At 28.8% G+C, this 23,181-nt stretch overlaps 3 protein-coding genes across 4 annotated transcripts; all 3 read left to right on the top strand.

Annotated features, from left to right (window-relative positions):
• The first annotated feature begins 4,387 nt into the window (after window positions 1-4,387).
• LOC145181596 (protein FAM135A-like) lies at window positions 4,388-23,020 on the top strand. Of its 2 annotated transcripts, XM_090080268.1 has the most exons (15): window positions 4,388-4,601; window positions 6,177-6,259; window positions 6,568-6,722; window positions 7,467-7,537; window positions 8,573-9,438; window positions 9,544-9,621; window positions 9,740-10,649; window positions 12,325-12,384; window positions 12,496-12,596; window positions 13,007-13,098; window positions 13,169-13,266; window positions 16,428-16,579; window positions 16,716-16,826; window positions 22,073-22,189; window positions 22,339-23,020. In XM_090080268.1, exons 1-15 carry the CDS (start codon window positions 4,525-4,527, stop codon window positions 22,542-22,544), a joined length of 3,177 nt encoding a protein of 1,058 aa, XP_089936394.1. In that variant the 5' UTR covers window positions 4,388-4,524; the 3' UTR covers window positions 22,545-23,020. The 2 variants fall into 2 exon arrangements, with proteins under 2 accessions (XP_089936394.1, XP_089936395.1); XM_090080269.1 differs by lacking the exons at window positions 16,428-16,579; window positions 16,716-16,826; window positions 22,073-22,189; window positions 22,339-23,020 and having other exon boundaries at window positions 13,153-13,261.
• On the top strand, window positions 18,902-20,050 carry LOC149891836 (uncharacterized). Its single transcript, XM_090080275.1, has 2 exons — window positions 18,902-19,716; window positions 19,787-20,050. Exons 1-2 carry the CDS (start codon window positions 19,030-19,032, stop codon window positions 19,799-19,801), a joined length of 702 nt encoding a protein of 233 aa, XP_089936401.1. The 5' UTR covers window positions 18,902-19,029; the 3' UTR covers window positions 19,802-20,050.
• Window positions 20,082-20,984, top strand: LOC149891835 (uncharacterized). The gene has a single exon (XM_090080278.1). It carries the CDS (start codon window positions 20,264-20,266, stop codon window positions 20,834-20,836), a length of 573 nt encoding a protein of 190 aa, XP_089936404.1. The 5' UTR covers window positions 20,082-20,263; the 3' UTR covers window positions 20,837-20,984.
• Window positions 23,021-23,181: the final 161 nt, after the last annotated feature.

Raw genomic sequence — 23,181 nt, 5'->3', positions numbered from 1 at the left:
TGATACATTCTATAATCATTCCAAATAACATCGTTATGGTGAAACATGTGCGCCAATTTTAAAGCAAGTATGCAAAATTTGTAAATTAATTGTCAAAAAAAACTAATTAGTGTATCGAAATTTCTTTTAATATTCAATAATTTTCGTTCGGTAATAATTCCTAATTCTATTCCTATTTTCGTTTTTTGATGCTTATATTCAATTCTATTTCAGTTTTCGTTCTTCAGATATATCCTAATTTTAAATTTTTATTCACATTAACGAAATCAATTATTTTTACTTCTAATTTTACTTCACGTTAATGAAAATATCACTGCGTTTTAACAGGAGTTACCCAGCAAGCACACAACGTTGAAACAACGTTGAAATAACGTTGATCAACGTTATTTCAACTTTGTTTCAACATTGTGTGCTTGCTGGGTTATTTCGTCATTTAAGGTTAATTTATTATGAACTCATTAAAACCTTCAACGAAAACCGTAGAAAGTATGTTTCTTCAAATACAGTTAGAAACATTTTACTTAGGAAAAATATTGCTTTTGTAATGATGACGGCCAGAGATTAAGGTGACTCACAAGATTAAGATGATGTAAAGAGAGAAACCCTTGGTCTATGGTAAAGTAGAAGCAAGTAGTTTTTCAATAATGCAACAATGAAGTAGTACACAGAAAAAGGAAATTTCTTGTCAAAGAATTTTATTCAAAAAAATTTAGAAATCGCTTTGTCGTAAAAAGGTTAAAAAGCGTTGCTGGGAGTGTTGGTATTTGGAGCGGTTTTAACCTTAATGGAGTATGTAGTTTCAATAAAATATAACTCCTGCCCACACAGCTGGCACAGACAAAGCCTGAAAGAAAAGAAAATAAGTTTAATGCCCCGGTCAGCTCGATTGCCGAATTTTAACCCAACTGAATCAAATTGAGCTTAGTTGGAATAATTCGCCTACAACAAGAAATAGATATCATTTGGAGAAGAGTTCCAATCGAAATATGCAATAATCTAGTAACATCGCTGCAAAAAACACGAGGGGGATATTTTCAATAGATTTTTTTTATTATTATGTTTCAAAACATCTTTAAATCTAATTGGATGCTTTAGTATAGCACCATGGTGCAAAATATATTTAGGAACAAAATTTCTTGAAAATACAAAAGAATTTAAAAACTTATAATTCGTTTACTTATTTTAATTTTTGAAACTATTGTATGTATTTCCAGAAAGTTCTGTTTCTTAACTTTAATAAGAAAAGAGAAAAATGTTGTGGTTTACATACCGGAATTCGCTAAACCAATTAAAAATTTAACAAAAACATTCGTATATCCGTTCGATTGCTTAATTTTTATAAGTTGTTTTCTTTTTAATTAAATTTTTTTTTTTTTTAATTAAACTTTTGCGGCAAAAATTGTTCAAAGGAACATTTTGAGTGACTCATCTTCCCCAAAATTTCATTCTATCAGAGTTATGCATTATATATAAAAAGGATTCGATCTTTTCTTTTAACAAAAAAAAATATCAAATAAAATAAAAAATAAAACTAAACATAGCATTTATTATATATATCTATTTTATTTTCATTACATATATCATTATTTATATATGTATGCTATATTTATTATATATTTAATTATTTATATTTTTGACAATTATTTGTGGTTTGTCATTTTATGTAAGGTTTGATTGATTCGCCGCTACGTTTTAGGCAATAGCTAATTACATTTTTATTTACGCGTCCGTACTTTAAACAAGTTCTGTTCACACTAGCTTTCGCTGGTTTATGCTATGAACATAACAATAATTGTTAACCATCAGTTCCAACTTTGAAAAACGTTTTCTTTAAAAGCTGTTCATTTAAAAGATTTTTCAATATATATATATATATATATATATATATATATATATATATATATATATATATATATATATATATATATATATATATATATAGGGCCTAGGTAAGTAAACTTGATTTATACAGCTGATATTTTATCTTTTGAGAAAATATTTATTTCAATAAGAGCTGTTGAAATGCACAAAAACTATTTACGTATATATTAGTTTGTTGCGTAAATGTTTAAATAGAAGAAATTTAATAAGCTTTTTATTCAAGCTTTACTCAAAGATTATAAAACATATTCTCAGTTTTTGTCGTGAGCATAGGCGCCGAGTTCACGGGGGCAACAGGGGCAGTGCCCCCCCAGGAAATTTATACCAATAATATATTATCACGGATTATCTCGGGGGCGAATAGATACTCTCGCCCTCATGATAATCCGTGATAATATATTATTTGTATAAATTTCCTGGGGGTGCACTGCCCCTGTTGCCCCCGTGAACTCGGCGCCTATGGTCGTGAGCCAAGGGCCTTGCATGAGTCAGTGACACTTTATTACAAACATCTATTGCAAATATGGCTGCCACTTTTAAGATTGCAACTAAAACTTGTTCGTTTGTCTTAGAACATTCCTAACAGTATTCACTGATCATTGGTTTCAAATCAATGGTTGACAATAATTTAAGAGCTAAATTTGTACTTTTTATTTATACTTGCAAAGGTGCAGCAAAAAAGATCTATGATTGGTTTTGATGTATTTTCTTGTTTTAATTTATTATTAATTTTATCTAATTCATCTTTGTCTAACATGTTTGTTTTCTTCTTTTTGATGTTTTTTTGTTAACTTATTGTGCCTTTTACTTTAAAAAAGTGACGAGCTTCCACAAATGCTTCTGCGGATGCATCTGTTGTAAAAAAAACTGTTTTAAAACAACCCAGTTTTGATTTTTCATATATATTATTAATACATACATGTTAAAAAACCTCATGGTCTAGTACTTTTTATAAATACAGTTAAATCCCTATCGAACTATCAAGGGATCAAGAAAATGGTTCGACTTAACCAATGTTCAATTTAAGAGACTTTTTTTCCTTAATTGAGTTTTCAAGGGATCAAAGAAAATAGTTCAAGATTGATTGGTGTTCGAGTTAACGGGGTTTAACAGTACATTATCAAATGTTTCGTGGACATCTTTTTCATCACCAGCTTCTTCAAAAAAACTCAAGAAATCCTCTTTCTGTTGAACACTTGAGCTACATTTCGTTTGTGAGCGACTAACTCAAAAATTGCAGTTGATCAATTTTAGGGTTATTCGAATATGGGACATCAGATGGTGAAAATCGAGCTATTTTCGGGTCCAGTGTGCGTTGGAAAACCAGATCAATAATTAAAAAAATAAAAAAATACAAAAACCGCTAAAACACAACAACTCTATAATATTCAACTTGAAAACCAAATAAATCAAGAATTAGAAGTTCCTGACTGATTAAAATTGGTAAAAAATTTGTTCTAAAATTTTATTCTTGAAATTACAGTTTTGAAAATTAATTTTGTTTTTGACATTTGAGTATGAAGTTCTTGACGTCACGACATCATCGTTAGTGTACGGAAATAAATTTAAAAAAAAAATTCCTGTGTGCAACATAAACTACACAATTCGTGATAAGCAATTATTAAACAGATAAATAGTTTTGCTAAATCTTTTTATTATTTTTTTTTGTTGCAATCTTTTACTCTAAGAATAAAGATCTGTAGTATTCTTTTAAAAAATTATCACTAAGGAAAGAATATTTTAAACATTATTTAATATCTTGCAACATCGCTGTATACATCGTTGTATACATCGTTGTATACGCAGCATATATGCCTACCACTCCAAGAAAATAACCTTTTGCGTAATTCGCACTATGAGTATATTAACCAAAGTTAACTTACAGTAAAACTAAAGCAAAGAAACTCTAACTATCGGCCTTTTTAAAAAAACCGACAGTGAAAAAGATCGGTCTATAAAGAGATGGGACGTCTAACACGCACCAATATAGTTTAAGAAGAAAGAATTAAAAACGCTGCCTTTAACTAAGTGAAATTTACATAGGTACGGTACTTGCTACATCTCAGTACGTTGTCATGCTATTTCAATTTAAGTACAAAAATAATTACTTGTAACGAACCATGCTTTTAACCATTGATTTTAAGTCGTAATTTAATTGCCATACACTTAAACTACTTATATTGAGTGTTGGTATAGTATGGTATAGATGTATATATAACCAGGAGGAAGTAATTAGCCAAAACATCTATATATATGAAGCTCACCATTAAAGGAGCATTAAATGTTGTGTTATTTTCCATCTTACAAAATTATGCATATTGATATGTTAATTCAAATTAGTGAAGTTAATATGAATAATAATTAAAATTACATAAATTGATAACATGGAAGTTAAACTTATATTTACATAATAGCATAAAAGTGTTTATGTTAAATGTCTCTTAGATAAATTATGATTAAAACCCACATTGTTTATAAATCAAATAAATAAATTATAATGACACAATATTACAGGGACAAACACATATTTATAATATTTATACAGACATAAAGAAGCATGGCATAATTGATGTATATTTAGTGAAGAGTGATGATCTTTATGTTAATTAAAAAAACAAGCTTACTGCATTCACCTTTCTCAAGATGTCAGATCTGCAAGTCACTCATGAGGTTGTTGTGGAGTTGGATAGTTTTTATAATGTAGATCTTTTTCAACGTGGGTGAGTAATGTTTTTATTTTTTCAGTGTGGATGAGTAATGTTTTTATGTTTTAAAAAAAGAGTTTTTAAGTTTACAAAAATTAATTCTACTTATTATTTTTAAATATATTTGTGTGTATGATGATAATGATGTAACTTTTTTTTTCAATTACTATATAGATGAATAAGAACTATAACACTTTGTTATAGTGTTATGTTATTATGTGGAAGTTTATCATAAAAAAATTGTTAAATTTTCATTTACATGTTTATTAACAAATAATTTTGGGAGTTAAAAAAAATTCATAGTCTTAAATTTTTCTTATTCTATTGTTAGGACACTTTAATGGATAACTAACTTCTGGTGATTGTCAATCATAAATAATTCTAAATTGAATTTAGTTTATAATCTAGCAGTATATGTAAAAAATGATGGCAATTTGATACATGAAATTAAAGTGTCAATTAAGTTTTTAAAACCTTAAGCCAAATTGTAATTTTTTATGATTAAAAAATCATAAAAAACTATTAGATTTTCAATTTTAATGATCAATCATTTAAATCAATTTTAATAATCAATAATTTTTATTTTGGAGAAATTAAGATAATACTTTATCCAAATATATCTTCAGAAAAAAAAAATTATGGTTTTCCACTATTTTTTACTTACTTCAGCTTTATTTCATTTATTAGATTTTTAAAAATTTTATGTATTTTTAAAGTTATAACTGATATATAATGGCCTAAAAAAGTGGGAAATATACAATTATTCAGCAGTTTTGGATTCTCTTGTTATGTTTGATAGAATATTCTTATTCTTATATAAGGCTTACTTTGAAAGATTTTTAAATATCTTAAACAGTTGTAAAAATTGAACAATCTCTGGAGTACTTTCAACAACTTTTATGACTTGATTAAGGTTGTGATCATAGCAATGAATATATTTTGCTTCTAGTTGTGTTTGTTGAATTTATTTTTGTTTTCTAAAAAAAAGATCTTTATTAATGTCTTCAACTAAGTTTGTAATTTGGTAACACAACTTCTTGAATTTAAGGAGTTAAATTTTAATAGATCTATGGATTTTTAATAAATGGTATTGTGAAGCTGCTTGTAATTTATGATGAAGCCCTAAACAAAGTTTATATATTACAAGCAACTTCATAGTATCAAAAGTACTGCTGTTCATCTCATCCTTTTGATGCTAATGTGTTTGTAAGGTTGAGTAACTTTTGAATAACTCTTATTCAAAAGTTACCCAAAGCTAATTTGCTTTTATGGAGCTGTTATTGAGAATGGGCAGTAGACATATGATTGTTTAATTCTTCATTATTATAAATATTTACCTCACACTTTTTCGATTTTCTCATACCTACATGGCTACTTGATGACTTTAATTGACTAACCAGGCTACCTGATGATTTTGATTAACCAAATAGACACAGTTGAAAAATAAAAATCTCTCATTCCTGAGATATAGTTTTTTTTTAAATTTTAAATTTTTTTCTGAAAATGCAATTCTAGAAGTAAAGATAAGTTTTTTTTAAAAACTTTGGATTAAATTCATTTTTTTAAAACATAGTTTTAACACTTTTGTAGATATTATCAGATAAGATGTTTGGTGCAGTCTCCACCAAAATTGCTTTCTGTTATTAGTTGCCAACTATCCACAGAAAAAAAGGGTAATTATCAATATTTAAAGTTGCTTTAATTTTTTTTTATTTGTTTAAAAAATGTATTAAAACAATATTTTGGTTTAAATCTTACAATTAATAAAAGTAGGCTCCGTTTTTATTGTTAGCAGTTCTGTAGGTAATGGTGACTTAGGCAGTTATTGGCATAATGACAACTGCAAAGACTACCTTTAAAAGAGATGGATCTGTTCGTCACCCAGTTGGCTTAAAGTTGAATATGTTGCTGAATATATAAATGTATGTAATATATAAAATGATGATTGTTAATGTAAACTTTTATTAGAAACTTTTTTTAGATGCTAAGGCTAGTTCCTGTTTGTTTAAAGCATTTGTGGATCAACATTCTAACACTGCTATCTCTAAAACGTTTGAAGTTTATTATAAGCATGAGGAGGTTTCAATAAAAGATCAGTTTATCTTTAAAATAGATATGCTAATGGATGGAAGTAAGGTAGGAATATAAAGGGTTAATGCTAATAAAAGTATTATTATAATGTACAAAACAAATGAGTAGATGCGTGGCATTCATATTTCATATTTAACAAACTAATGTAAAAGATAACATATTTCTGTTGATCATTCATTCAGTAGGATAAGCTGTACCACAACTTCTACTAGGAGCATTTGTCAATAACCCTTCACTAAAGGATATTCAAAGAAATTTTAGATAAAGCATATAGTATTCATGTTTACCTGAAGGGTAGTAGCACTAGAATTGCACTAACCACTGTTCCATGAAACTTAAATACTTGGTGAGCCTCAAACTTATAACAATGTAGTTTGAGGTTTTTTTGTAGGTGACCTTTTTCTCGTTCAATTAAACCTCTGCTATGTATAACTTATGCATAATTTAAAACTTCAAACTACTAAATTGTACAATTAATGTCTAAATAATAATAAAAAAAATTAACATTACTTCTTGTTAAGTCAAGTCAGCTAATATAAAATATAATGTAAATAATAGCCTCAAATAAGACTTGATGTTATATTATCAAAATTCAAAATCCTACAATCAATCTCTATTATATTAATGAATTTACAAACCTTCAATTAATATTTTCAATATATATATATATATATATATATATATATATATATATATATATATATATATATATATATATATATATATATATATATATATATATATACATGCTTATAATTATTTTTTTAAAAGCAAGATTTTCATTTTCAGATTGAATCACAACTTCTACAAAAAATAGATATAACTTTTGAATTATATTACGCAGAATGCACAAGAAAGTAGTAAGTTAAAAGCTTCTTTCGTTTTTTCATTATGTAAATATATATAAAATTTTCATTATATAAATACAAGTAAATATATTACTTTGATTGGTAAAATCTAGTGAGTATCTGACATCACAGAACAGCCTTAATTTTGCAGGGATGAGTGAATATATTCTTATTTGATAGTTCACTAAATAGTAATAAATTTCTAAAAACAAAAATTGTAATAAATTTAAATATAAAATGGTTGCTAAAGAAATGCATGCTTTTGAAATTATAGTTAAAGGGGGGAGGGGGTTATTAACAAAAACTGCTATGTTAGTATAGTAAATGAATGGCACCAATTTATTGTATAAAAATAATTGACTATTAAATTTGAGTTGCTGAAAGTAAGAGAGTTAACAAGATAATAAAAATTCCTGTAACTTATAACAATACTTTTATTATAATTGTAACCATACTTTATCTAATTATATCTGTTTTACTATAACTATATCTATTACATTAACTATATCTATTATACTATTATAGCTATACTTATATTGTAATTTTATTTATACTTTATCTAACTATATCTATAATCTAGCTATATCTAAAATACATCTAACTGTATCTATATTATATCTAAGCTTTATTTAATTATAACTATGTATGAGATTTAATTTTATTACTTGAAAAAATTGTTTAAAAAGCTACATTTTAAAGTACTTAACAAAATGTGCACTGGGAGTTAATTAGAAGTTATAAGTCATTAATAGAAGTTATTATGAAACATTTTTTTTGTAATATGCCAATAATATTGTGAAAAAAAAAAGTTTTTACATAAATTTTATGTCTGCTATGATGTATCTTTTGAGCCTTTGCATAGTAGATATTTTTCTGTTTAATTTCAAATAATTTCAAATAATAGACTAACATTTTTATATTTATTTTAGTATAGCATTCCTATATCTAATATGTATAGTTAAAAAAAAAAGCTGAATATATAAGTTTAAGCATATGAGGTTACCATAAACTTTTAAATTGTGTGCCTGCTTATCTTCTTTTTTTTAGTCCTGCAACTCCTAAATCATTAGAGTTTGCGAGTTCAAAGACACTTACTATGCATCTCACCCTAAACCAGTCTTATCATGCTCATAGACCCATCCTATTTGATTATTTTCATCTTGGTGCTATTACTTTTACCATTCATTCATGCATAACTGCTATACGACAACCATGGTTAGCTACCTTAAAGGTGCTGCATCCTGTATGGAGTGGTAAGTCAGGCAATGTAAGGCAGCTTTGTTATAGCAGTTTATTTGGTAAAGGTTCTCCTTTATCACCAATACAAAAACTAGACAACCAACAAAAAAATAATGCATCCTTTTTTCATCGTAAAATTTGCTTACAACTTTTAAAGCTGTATGAGCAGCTCCTTTTATACTATCATTGGAGCATATCATTTTTGCCAGAATATTCTAAAGTGGGACTAAGCAAAATGGATATTTACAATAAACTTGAGGTATTGAACAATGAATTTGATTTGCTGTGCACTGCTGAGGAAAACTATTTGCGTATGGGAGATGATTTGTATTTGTTGAGCACTGAACTAGGTATGTTATGGCAGCAATTTCTAGAACAGTTCAGTTTTAAGGAGTCTTTAGTAAAAAAACTTGCAGAAGAGCACCATAACAATCGTATGAAGCATATTAAACAAGCAGTTTTTACAGAAGAACATCCTTGGGAATCATTATGCTCATCTCATGAACTTAGCACATCTCAACATAATCGAATGGCAAGTGTAGTGAGAAATTCCTTATACTATCAACTTATACCTCCTCTAAAGTTGCATTGCACAAGTTTAGACGCTGATGGCTCTACACTACCAATCATATTTGAAGACAAATATATTCCAGGGAAAAAAAATTACAAATCAGGTTCGACGTTTAACTGTTTGAAAATATCACCAAGTGTTGCAATATAATTTTTAAAAAATGTCTCAGATTTATAATTTTTTATTTACGAATTTTTCTCTTTGGTAGAGCAAGAAAATTTCTCCATGACTGTTGATGAAAATATTGTAGATGGTGATTTTGTTGACATGGATGTTAGTATTGAAGGTATTATATTTCTACTTTTATATTTTTGAAGATTTTCCTTTTATTTAAGTTGTTCTTCTCCTAATCATTATTTTTTTATTCCTCAGTATATCCTAATTTTTCTAGATGCTTTGTTTAGGTCCAAAGGGTTTTGTGACAAGATTACCTCAATCTGAAAATAATACTTCTAATTCAAAAGAAGATCTTACAAATAAAAGAGGAACTTACTTAGAAGACCTGACTATGCATTTTGATAAAAGTGATGAAGGTATAGATATAGCAGACTCATCAACCAGAAAGAGCAACCTTATTAAGAACTATAAATATGATATGTTGGATCATTGGGATTTTTCTCTATCTGATTTGCGAAATTCTATGAAAGAAACAGATTTAACAGGGCCAGAATACTCAACTCAGCTAGATGCAGCAAGTTTAATTTCTGTAAATAATTCTAATGTTTTAGCTTCTAATGACTTAATTAATCACAAGAATGGTACTAATGAATCAATTACCATTCCTTACATTGATTGCAGTTATAGTTCAGCCACTGACTTTATCCTCCCTATAATATATACTAAACTTGGTAAATTTGATTCTGCAAATTTACCTAGTTTGTCTTTAAGAGACACTAAAGAAACTCTTGGCATTAATCAGAGCTCTGTACTGACTTGGGAGATGAACCCAGAAAAAAAATGCAGGCCATATACTTCTTCTGTTAAAAGATACACTTATTCCTCAGCATCAAGAAGATCTCTCTTTTACTCACCACTAAATGATACTGATGTTGAACAATCTTTGCCACCACCAAAAGATACTTTATTTCTAGAAGGTTTAGACTTGGCAGAAAATAAAAACACTTCCTTTTCTTTTGACAGAGCTCTGGAAAATAATAATAAAGTAATCAATTTACCATCTCCTTCAGAACCTGGAAAACCCAAACTTTGGAGTTGCTTTCCTGCTATTAAGAGCAGTTCAAGTAAGCGCAATTCATACAAAATGACACTTCAATCACCTCCATATGTGCCTGCAGCAAATGAAAACCTGTCAAGGTAAAATGTATTTAAAACATTAATGATCATCCCTATGTATTATCTTTGAAATTTTATTTAAGTGTATTCAAAAAATAAATTTTAACTGTGTAAGCTTACAATGTGCTTGAACCAACTTTTGGATGAAAAATATCAACTGACCAAATTGTTTGTAATTTCTGTTACTACTATATTTAAGCTAAGAAAATCAAAGTATGTTAACAATTTCTTATCATTTAAGGCTAAAAAAATCAGTTTTAAACATTTTTTTTTTTTTTAATGTTTCAAAATGATTGGGATCATCTCTGTTTCATTTTGCTGCACATCTCTTTGCACTTGTAAAGATTGATTTGGATGGTGGAGGAAGATTCTTCGAATTTTGTCTCTTCGTTTTTCATGATGCCACAACATATGCTTCAAGTAAAAATCACAGATCATTAGACAATGGACTCTGGCGTAAAAGCATATAAATTACAAAAATATGAAAAGTCTGTTTTTTTGGAAGGAAGCAGCAAGCCTAGGGTTTTGGCAATCTTTTGCATTTATCAATAATTGGTGCAGAAAAAATATTGATACTAACAGGCTTGTATTGGAGCTAGTTGCACCACCAGAACTGCATCAGCTTACTGAGCCCATAAATACCACTTATAATGGTTTGAGAGCTATTTGGCCTGAAAGCGACAAGTGGTTTGTGTTATGCAATTTGAAAAGAAAGGCTATGCATGGTGTCTGTTTAATAGACAACAATAGTCAAACTCTGATGAGAAAATTTGAAAGTATGTCACCTTTATAAATTGCTACATACATGGCTGTTATCTATGTTTTTGACTGAGTTGTGAGAAGCTATTACGGAAGATTTAGATACAGACTTTAGTGATTCAGTCTACCTCTTTAGAAAAAAATACACAGTTGCATGTCTCAGTATCAGTAAAGTGCATGTCATTATCTCTCACATGGGAAAATTCTGCAAGATAAAGAACAATTGTCTGGGGCTATATTGTAAACAAGCCTGCCAGTTCAGCACAATTTTTTTTTAATTTAAGAGAATTTCAAGGTTAAAAGAGCCTAACACCCAGACTTAGGTAAAAGTCTGTTTCAAGCAGTACAAGTGTACAGCAGTAGACATCTGTAATTTAAAAATTTTGAGCAATACAAATGTACAAAAGAAGACAGTTTAGTTTCAGAAGTTGTTTAACATTGTTTTTGTTTTTTTTTAAAAAAAAAAAAACAAAAACAATCTTAAACAATTTTTTGTCAAAAGTAAAAAGACATTAAGTATTTTAGTTTTTTCAGTTTTTTCTTTTTGTTAGTTTAAATATGATACTAACAGAAAATTCAAACAATTGGTTTGGTCTTTTTTTTTTCTTCAAATAAAAGTTGGTTCAATGTAAGATGGTTAAGTTTAACATGGTAATCTTCATGATATTTTTTGCACCTTTCAGAACCTTCTATTAACAAAAGCTCTTGGCAATTTTTTTTGTTTGTTTGTTTATGGTACTTAATAGGTGTTTTTTTCTTCTAAATTCTTCCCCTTATTGTTACTTAAATAACCTTCAGTTTTAAAAAAAGTGTTAATTTTTTTCGACATAATCTCTTTAAGTACTAAAATACTGAAAACCGTTTTTAAACTTCCGATTTAATAGTTTTCAAGCTAGTCTCAAAAGGTCTTCATACTTGCTTTGTTAATATTATGCAGATTTCAAAGAGCAAAAGAGAATCTGGAGTTTACTTTGAACTACCCATTCCACAACTATAGGTAAGCATGGTATACAGTTGAATAAAAATTTGTTTCTTAACTTTGTTTGGTAACTTATGTTTGTTGAAGTTTTTTCATGATGTACAAAAACAGAAATTTCTGTTTTTATAGTCATTTTCAGCATGAAATCAATGTGAAAGAATACTTTACCCAAAGAATTCTGGCAACCACAGAAAATGTTCATCTAGTTGTTTGTGTGCATGGACTAGATGGTGAGAAAAAAACAGCTTTCTGTGTTTTAAAACTTTATCTAAGAAAAACCTGTTGATGGGTAAAAAGATTGTAATAAAAAGAGCTTTGCAATGATTTTCTTGACATCCTAAGCATTTGCTTTTTTGACTTTGTCTTTCAAACAGGTATCAAAAAACAAGAATCTAACAGGAATCATATTAACCTCAAAAAAATCTTAGTTCTTTACACTAAAATGTATTTAAATTGTTTTGTGAAGAAAAATCATGCCTTAAACTTGGTACAATAAGCACTTTCTTAATATATTGCATTCAACAAATAGTTTACTGTTTTGTCATGTTGTACTTTAAACATTTTGATAACAAGTGACATGACTGGTATTAGTTATTAGCATCAAATAATATGTTATTCATGTTCATGTATTTTCCATCAGGGAATCGAGATGACTTGCGACTTGTAAGATGTTACTTAGAAATGGCAGCTCCTCTAGCAAATTTTGATTTCTTAATGTCAGAAGTAAACCAGGTAAAAAGTTAGATTTAATTTTATCAAAGTTTAATTGTTTTAGTGTTAATTTAGAATTAAAATGTTTTAGGATGATACTTTTTGTGATATTGACATCATGACAGCTCGTTTAGTAGAAGAAATAAAAGCCTACATTAGCGATCAAAAAATAGAAGTTTCCAAAATGAGGTAAGTTTTAAATAAGAAGTTTCCAAAAACTGGTTTAGCAAGTTTAAATTATACAATGAGGGGTGATTTAACAGTTTTTAAACAATATTTTTATCATAATTTATCAGGTATTATTTTGTTATTATTTTTAGTTTTATAAAAACAAATTATGTAAAAGATTGCTTAACATGAATGTTAAAATTAAATGCAGTGGTTTCAGAGCACATAGATGCATTAGCATTTTAAGCTTAATCTCTATGATAAAGTAAAGCAAAAAGATGATCAGTTTCTTATTATTGCCTCAGAAACTAAAAATTGAAACATGGAATAGGAGTTATATTTAACCAAGTAAGAGGGTAATTTATTATAAACTTAAAAGACTTATCAACAATCGTTATAAAAAACTACCTCCTTCAAAAAAAGAGTAAGAGATACTTAAAAAACAATAGTGAAAAGACTGTCAGAATGATAATGACCGATTGGTTTTTTTAAAAATATTTTAAAAACCACTTAATTGATTTTGATATGTTTTTTTATTGTTTTAAGTGCATTTATCTCCCTTTAAAATAATATAAACTTAGTTTTAAAAAAGTTGGTTGTAAACAAAGAAATTGTATTTGTAAGTAGAAATGATAAAATTGATTTTGGATGAGTGGCTTAAAAGTTGTAATGTACTAATTAATTCACCAGCAAAAAAGTATAAAGTTCAAAGGAAAACTGCTCAATCTGAACATCAGTTTTATAAAACTTTTTGTGACATGCTTTTGATACAACACTTTAAGCTTAACACAGAGCATGGTATGATTTATTTTTTCACTGTGACTATCAAGATTAATACGCATGAGAGAAGAAATCGATCTTTAACAATTATAATATAATAAATAAAATATACTTAGAAACCTGTTTTTAATTTAACTTCTTTTAACATGCACTTTGATATTCCAACATTTCAAAAAGTTAACGAAACCTTTAATGATACTCTTGATCTATTGTTCACAACCAGTGAATTGAGTTTGTCACATGTGATTTCTAATCCAGTCTTGGGACCTTTTATGTAAGAAATTGAATTTAACCAAGATTCAAAATCTATATTTGATTATAGAAGAAGAGATTATGCAAGTATATCTAGAATTTTTGAAAACAAATTGGTTTGAATGTTTTGCAAACAAGTTGGTTTAAAAGATGTATGACCTGTTTATATTTTATGTTATTGTAATGTGTAATATGTTTGTATCAATTAAACTTGAAAAAACAAAGCAAAACTCACTTTAGTTCAACTCCAAAAAGTTTCAGGATGTATTTATGATTGAAGATGATTCTTCTTAGGTTGTGTTTAGAAAAATATCTGCGTTATAATAAACTCATTTGCAAATGAGTAAATATGTACAACAAATATATTGGAAATATTGGACTTCATATTATATTGTCTAAAAAATAACATCCCAGAAATACTATTGGAAAAAATAAACTTGCAGAATTACTATTGCTTTTGACACCGTTCCTCATAAAAGACTATTATTAAAGTTGAAAGGTTATAGTTATTTGCTGATGTTTGTACAAAAGAAAAGGTTTTAAACTTACAAAAAGATTAGAAAATGTGATTGAGTGGTCTAGCAAATAGTGAAGTTTAAATTGGAGAAATGTTTAGTGATGCATTATGGTTATAAAAATAAGTCTAGAGATTAAAGCATGGAAGGAATCGTTTTAAAAACATCTGATTTGGAAAGAGATCTTGGAGTTGTATTCTCAAAAACCATAAAATGGAAAAATAGTATGATTGCTGCTTCATCTAAAGCTAATAAAAAGATTGGAATGACAAGAAAAAGTTTTATGAGTTTTGATGTCAAGTTATTGAGAAATATTTGTTTGACATTTATAAGACCTCACTTAGAGTTGCACTTAGTGTATGGTCACCACAAGCTAAAATGGACATAGATTTGTTAGAAAAGGTTCAACACAGAGTAACTTGACTGAATATTGAACTGAGTATATTAACATTAAGAACAGCTGAAGTGATAAAATATTACAACATTAAAAATGATGAGAAAGAGGCGATCTAATTCAGCTTTTTAAATTATTTAATAATTTAGAACAAATTCAGCTAGTAAAAGATTTCAAATTCAAAACAGAATGTTCAACAAGAGGACAGCTTATGATATGATAGAGGCACAATTTTCTATTTAACAGAACATCAATAAACTGGAAAAATCTTCCTAGTGACAGTTAATTCAGTTAATCAAAATGGATTCAAAGAAAAATTGACTTATGGCTAGAGAAAAGTTAAACAAAGAATAGGCTGTCAAAGTGTGGAAACACACTTGTTGACTTTACCAGTTACAGCTTCCACTACTACTACTAAAATTAAGTAGTCTTCAAAATATTTCACAAATCCCATGGGTTATTATCATTCTGACAATCTTTATAATCAGAAAACTGATGTGACTTCAAGAGATTTAAATATTAAGGTGGTAAAAGGAGAGAATTACTTGGTCCATGGAAAAGTGGAAGCAAGTAATTTTTAGTTATGCAAACAACTTCAAAGAAATAAAAATAAAAAGCTTCTTGTAAATAAATAAATGCTTAAAATTATAGCAAGCATTTTGTTTTACCAAATGTTAAAGTAGTGCTAGCAATATTTTGCCTGTCCAATCACCATATTTGAAGCTAATCAAGTCAATTAGGTTCAAGACTTGAGTCAAAAGAGCAAGAGGTCAACTAAAGAATTAGTCTAACAAGAACTGAAAGCTATTTAGAAAACTTGGTTTTGATCTAAATTTAAACTAGCCAAAAATTTGATATTTCATTTTTGATTTATCATATTTTTTTGGTTTATTTTCTTATTTTTTTACAAAAGTTTCTAAAATAATATTTGTTTTAATATGGCATATTAATGTAGGATTTTGTTTAAATATGTAAAAAAATTCAATGCCTTGATTAGTTCTTATTTTATGATGATTCGAATAAAATATTTATAATATAAACAAAAAAAAAACCTGATGCGCGTTTGTATTTTTTAAAGCACTGTATTTCTAATTATAATATTCTAAAAAATGGTCTCTCGATTGCAATAAAGCAATAAAAATTATATCAATAAGTTAGAATATTACTTTTTCCATCTAAATATTATTCATCCATAGGAACATCAACTCATGTTGTTAAAGTTTGATGATTTTTGTTCTTAGTTTTATTGGTCATTCTTTGGGGAATATTATTATAAGAAATGCTGTTACACATTCGCATCTCTTTGAGTATCGAACGAAGTTTTGGACATTTCTTTCGCTTTCTGGACCTCATCTTGGCATTCAATTTCACACCAGTAATTTGGTTAGCACTGGTGAGATAGAATTTCAGAGATATATTCATATTCTAATGGAGAGGTTTTTTTAAGAGTTGCAAGATTTTTTTCTTTCTAACCTTTACTGGGTTTTATTTACACAAAAAGATGGTAACACTTTTCATTCTTTTATTAGGGATGTGGCTTATGCAGAAATGGAAAAAAGGAGGTTCACTGGTGCAGTTAGCCCTAAATGATTCAACTGATCTTAGAGACACCTTTATGTACCGGTTAAGTTTAACTAACGGTAAGTTGATGTTTATTCAAGTAAATATTTTTCGAAATAATTATGTTCACATGTTCTTTTTTTAACATGTTTGTCAAAATATATAATAATATTAACAATTAAAATAAATCGAAATGTATAAGTATATACATTATACATAATATAAGTACTAATATACACTTAAACGCAAAATTAACGCACCAGTTATACATTTCGATTTATTTTAATTGTTAATGTTATCATATATTTTGACAAACATGTTAAGAAAAGAACATGTGAACATAATTGTTTTGATGATAATAGCAAAATTGAATTTGAGAATGGTGTAAAAAAAAAAAATCTATTACTAAAAATATGGTTTATTTAACAAAATAAAGTAAAATGATTATTATTGTTATGCACACTAATACAGCTTAAATTGAAACACTTTTGACATATCAATAGTTAGTGTCACCACCTCTTGATGCGATTACAGCCTGACAGCGCCGTGGGATACTTTAATTAGAGATCTAATCATTTCTTGAGGGATATCTTCCCACATTCGGATAAGACTTTGTCATATTATGTTCCAAAGATGCTCTATTGGGTTCATATCTGGACTGCAAGCTGGCCACTCCAAAACTTGAATAATAATATATTTAAGTATTCAGTAACAATATGTGCTGTATGTGGTCTAACATTATGCTGCATAAGAAGGAATCCATCTCCAATGTATGTATCATTCAATGTTACGGTGCAAAAGGTATCACAAAAGGTTCTAGAATGTCTGCTATGCATCGTTGAAAAGTCAGACGTCCACTGTCAAAAATAAAAAGCTCTGTGTGAGCTGTTAAAGATATTCCGCCCCATATGATCAATGAGCCGCCTCCGTATGAAGTGGTTTCTTGAATGTTACAAGCAAAATATCTTTCATTTGGTCTTCTATACACTCTTAGGCAGCAATCAGAATATACAAGGCAAAACCTTGACTCGTCTGTAAATAAAACCTGTCCCCAATTATGTATTTCCCAAATTATATGCCTTCTTGAATAAACCGATCTGTTTCTTTGGTGGTCTACAAATAATTTGGGACCAGTAGCTGCTGTCTGAGGTTGTAAATTTAAAGCACAAGTCTTCTTCTTATGGTATCTTGACTAACAGCAGTTCTATGAGCCTCAGCAAGTTGTATTTGGAGACTTCGTGCAGTTGCAAACCGTTCTCTCAGTTTTCGAAGCATTAAAAATCGGTCCTCCATGGCCTTGGTAGCTCGTGGTCTGCCTTGGCCAAGTCGTCTAGCATGATCATTGGTCTCTACAAACCTTTGTAGAAACCTACCGACTGTTTTATGAGAAGCTCCAAATCTTCTACGAAGTTTGCGATTTGTTAATCCTTTATTGGACAAAGTAATTACTACACATTCATCACGACTTAAATTTCGTCTAGAACGCTGAATTGCAAACAGATGTATTGCTTAAATGACAGTTATCTTTTCTACTGTTAAAACAATTTAAAATCAATACATACTTTTGTTTTAGAAGTGAGGTTTAATTAGAGCAAAACATGCTGCAAATGAAAAGCTGCTATAATTTCAAAATTAGATAAGGGAAACAAAATAAAACCTACAAAAGGCATAACAATAAACATCATTATCATCTTTGTAATTGATAAATCCGGGAAATGCATAATATTTTTAAAAATAAGTTGGAGTTTCTAAGTGGTGCATTAATTTTACGGTTAAGTGTGTGTGTGTGTGTGTGTGTGTATATATATATATATATATATATATATATATATATATATATATATATATATATATATATATATATATATATATATATATATATATATATATAAGGGTAGATCAGTTTTACCATTTTTTTCAAATATCAAACTGAGTAATGTTGCAGTTACTTTAACTAGGGTATAACAACTAATCCACCAAATTTCAGGAATACTGTATTAAAAATGGCTTGCGGATTTGTATTTAATGTTTTCAAGTGCCCTAAATTTGTAAGTTTCTAAAATATTTGGAATTTCAATCTTTGAAATTTTAAATTCCAAACAAGTATCTTGTTTCAAAATATCTCGTTTTGAATATATAATGCAACCAATTAAAATGTTTGTTAAGTTACAGCAGCCAATTAAATTTAGGGCATCTGGCGATTGTTAAATGAATAAACAGATAAATATGAAATAGTAAACAAAAGCTTAAACAAGAATTACAAATATTATCAACAATAAAAAAATGCCGAAAGTTATAGTTATACCTATTACACGAAAAACAAGTGGAAAGAAGTATGGTGGTGGTCCATGTGAATTATTAATGACGGAGCCAAGTACTTACAGACAGGTTATTCAATACTGCTATCTTATTCATGTAAAGCCAAATGCAGATATCATAGAAGTTACTGAGCAAATTAAAAGTAATTTAAAATCAATTTGGGCTGCAGTGAATCCTAATCTACCTCTAATAACTGACAAATCTGTTGCTAGAAAGGTAAAGGATCTTCTCATTCTGGTGAAAAACATTATTCACAAGCATGGTAGACCAAGTACCAAACGAAATCTTGATGCAAATTTGGATAAGCTTTTTGATATTTCTGCTTGTTCTTGCTTATTGGATATGCTACCTTGCAGTGATAGAAAAGTATCATGCAATAAAGCGAATTGCTCAGAAGAACATATTATATGTACTTGCCCTCAAAACGCGAAATTACTTCTTGAAGATAGAGTTTATCTTCAAGATCAGAGGCAGAAAACTGGTCCAAAAGGAGCTTATCAACTTTCTTTAGATGATAAAGTAGCTTTCAAAAGAAACAAGAGGATTGATAATGAGCGACAACAACTATCTCAAAGGGTAGTTGATAAAGCAGAATCTCTCATACAACAAACAATGTCATCGGAAGAAGCTAGCTGTTCAACTGAAAATGAGGTAAACTTATTGTAATTTTATTGATACATTTTAAGTACACAGAAATTTTGTATGCTGCAATTTCTTTCAGGAAGAAGCTGAATGACAACCGATAAAGAAATTTCCTGGAGACTACAACTTAATTAAACTTCCCAGGTTTGCTATGGAATTAGTTAGAAATGAGTGTTTGTCTAACTTAGGTGCAGCTCTTGCAAATGCTTTACTACATGACATTTAACATATTTTGAGAAAAGATGTTGATATCAATCACATCTTAATTGACAAGTATAAATTAGATAGGGCTAAAGCACAAGTAAAGATATTTAGTGAAGGTAAAGATCTAGAAAAAAAAAAATCAGTTAATTTGCCTTGGTGTGGATAACAAACTTGATCAGACCACTCGAACTTCTTGCATAATAAACTCTCCTGAAGGGGAATTCCTCAAAAAATCTATTTAACCTGAACATCACTTCACATTTATTTATGAAGATGAAAAATCTACTGGAACCTATTTGACTGATAAACAATTCCTATTATTGGCGCAACTGGTTTAGTACTTGCAAAAGAGATGTTCAGTATTTTACAAGAATTTAACAGTGTTGAAAGTATTCAGGCAGTTCTTCTTGATAATACTACTACCAATACTGGCCCAATAAGTGGTTTAGTGGTAAAACTTGAAGAGTTGTTAAAACGAAAACTGCACCTCATTGGGTGCGCGCTACATCAAAACGAACTTCGTTTAAGAGCTCTTTTTAAAAAACTAAATGGTGTAACAACTGGACCAGGAAGCTTTAGTGGCCTTCTTGGCAAAAGATGTGCTGAAAATATTCAGGATTCACATCAAGTTTTGTTTGAACCTGTCACAAATCCTATAGTTTATGGGTATTTTTTAAAAGAAGTACTGAGAGACCTTAGTAATGATCAAAGACTTTTATTTAAGTATTGCAAAGGAGTAGGATTTGGTAAAATTGCTGATAAATGGGCTGCTTATAAAATTGGTCCACTTAACCATGCAAGGTGGTTAATCTCTAGCTATTCACATTCTCTGTTTATATACAAGAGACAATCAACCAAACCAGTCTTTAAAAAAAACTTGTCTACTCTATTGTTCAAGTTTATGCTCCAGCATGGTTTGAAATAAAGACATCATCCAAGCTGCACGATTCTCCTCGTCTTCTTTTTTCTGCAATCGTTCGACTAAATATTCTCCCATTTAATGATGTGATACAAATTGTGAAGCAGAACATTAAAAATGACGCATTCTGCCTAAGACCAGAAAACATTCTCAATGCCATGATTAAAGATGATGACAACAAGATCCGAAATCATGGTTTTCAATCAATACTGACTCTTAGACAAAGGTATCTTTTTAAATTATTTAATTGACTTTGTAACTAAAAAAAATTATCTTATTATTCTTTTAAACACAATCATAACGCAGTATTGATCACAATTTTATATTTACGGAATGAACTTGACCAGTTTTCAAAATGAATTGAAAAAAATTCTCTAATATGAGTTGATAGACCTCACTGCTCCAGACGTTACGGAACCTTCTACTACGCAACATTTAACAATTTAAGAAATTCAATACTTCATAGACAATTCTGTTAAGCCAAATATTCCGGACTTCCCATCTCACTCCCTGAGTGTAGAGTGAACTGTTAAGCTAGTATCGGAAGCATCCTATTACGTTTACGGGTTTGAGGATCGACACAGTTGCATCTTAACAAAATTGTTTAGCAGAAAGATGCGTCAAGCATATATGTCAAAAGAATATTATTCCCATTCATATGATGATATTTTTGAATAAATTCAAAAATTTACTAAAATAGATAAACAACGTTTTGTAAGTTTAGAATCATAAATTATAAAAAAAGGTGTTTAGAAAACTTTTTAAAATATTCTCACAATTGAAAATTTTAATTTCCACTTATCGCGCTTTTTATGGCGTTTTTCGTACAATCGCAATAATCTTTAAAATTAAATCCGCAAACCATTTTTCATCGAAAATCGCTGAAATTTTTTGAGGTATCTCATTTCAACTACCTCCAGCTACTGCAACATTACGCAATGGTTCGGGGTAAAATCGACCTACCCTAATATATATATATATATATATATATATATATATATATATATATATATATATATATATATATATATATATATATATATATATATATATATATATATATATATATATATATATAAACACACACACACACACACACACACACACACACACACACACACACACACACACACACACACACACACACACACACACACACACACACACCAGTCAATGTGAGATCTTTTGGCTTTATCTAGGTTTGTTTCCTGCTTCATCATGCCAATAACTGTTTTCTTCTAGGTTTTCAGTATTTCAAAAATGTTTTGTTGGTAAGTTCTGTTCAAGACCATTATGTTCCGTTCCATTCTGCACGCGTTGAAATGAGCAAGCAAGTACTGAAAGGGAACACGGAGCATGGTATGATTTATTTTTTCACTGTGGCTATTAAGATTAATACGCATGCGAGAAGGAATCGATCTTTAACAATTTTATACTTAGAAACCTGTTTTTAATTTAACTTCTTTTAATCAATAAATTGGTTTAACTTGTTTTAAATATATTTTTAGGGCGCATATATAAAGAAATGCTTGATAATATTTTGAATCCATTGATGGTGCAGGAAACCGTCAATATTATACGATATACCGTCTATCATCCAATGCCTTCTTCAGCAGACTCATTCATCGGTAGGGCTGCACATATTGCGATGCTTGATTCGGAATTATTTTTGGAGAAGTTTATTTTGGTTGCAGCTAGTTCATATTTAAATTAGCGCGTCGATTTATTTTATAAAGCGTTGCTTTTTATTTTTTTTTAATAAAATTTGTGAATAAAAAAATTCCTAATTTTTATCATTAAAATCTTTACGTTTAGAATAAGCATGAGTCATTTTAGAGATGTTTGCAAAAGTGTTTCTCTATCCTTGTTTTGTTTTGTTTTTTCATACCGCTAACCATGAGCTTTTAGGGTTTTTAACTATCGGAGCTGAATTTCTAAATCTTTAGTCACAAATAAAGGCTAGAAAGGTTAGACCAAGAGAGCTTCTTATTCGAATTGTTTGATGTTTTGGTATTTTTTATTTTTTTTTTATAAAGAAAGCTGAGAAAATCTCCGGTAACATTTTACAATAAATTTAAAATCCGCTTTTCAATTATCTAAAACAAACCTAAATTAATATAGTTGTATATTTATATTTTTTAAACAACTTTGTGTATATGACCCTCGTTTTTAAATGAACGAAAGTGGAAACTATTGTGTTATTTATGAGTATCGAATATCTTGGGATGCAATTTCTGAATGATATATACGAGATACATTATCTGAATTGCGTAATCTAAATTAAATAGAGAAAGAAATAGTGTCTTCCTCCTTACTTTACATTCACCATTTGGACTGCAGCTTATTTTTTT

Source organism: Hydra viridissima, unplaced genomic scaffold (genome assembly GCF_058129835.1).
Source record: "Hydra viridissima isolate aposymbiotic clone 2 unplaced genomic scaffold, HvirCarnegie_v1 scaffold_2, whole genome shotgun sequence".
NCBI lineage: Eukaryota > Metazoa > Cnidaria > Hydrozoa > Anthoathecata > Hydridae > Hydra > Hydra viridissima.
This window is presented reverse-complemented; position numbering and strand designations above follow the sequence as displayed.

Coding starts and splice junctions, on each gene's coding strand:
- LOC145181596 (XM_090080268.1), top strand. CDS start 4,525: ATGTCAGATCTGCAAGTCACTCATGAGGTTGTTGTGGAGTTGGATAGT. Junction 12,385..12,495: donor TACCCATTCCACAACTATAG/GTAAGCATGGTA, acceptor CTGTTTTTATAG/TCATTTTCAGCATGAAATCA. Junction 12,597..13,006: donor TTGTGTGCATGGACTAGATG/GTGAGAAAAAAA, acceptor ATTTTCCATCAG/GGAATCGAGATGACTTGCGA.
- LOC149891836 (XM_090080275.1), top strand. CDS start 19,030: ATGCCGAAAGTTATAGTTATACCTATTACACGAAAAACAAGTGGAAAG.
- LOC149891835 (XM_090080278.1), top strand. CDS start 20,264: ATGTTCAGTATTTTACAAGAATTTAACAGTGTTGAAAGTATTCAGGCA.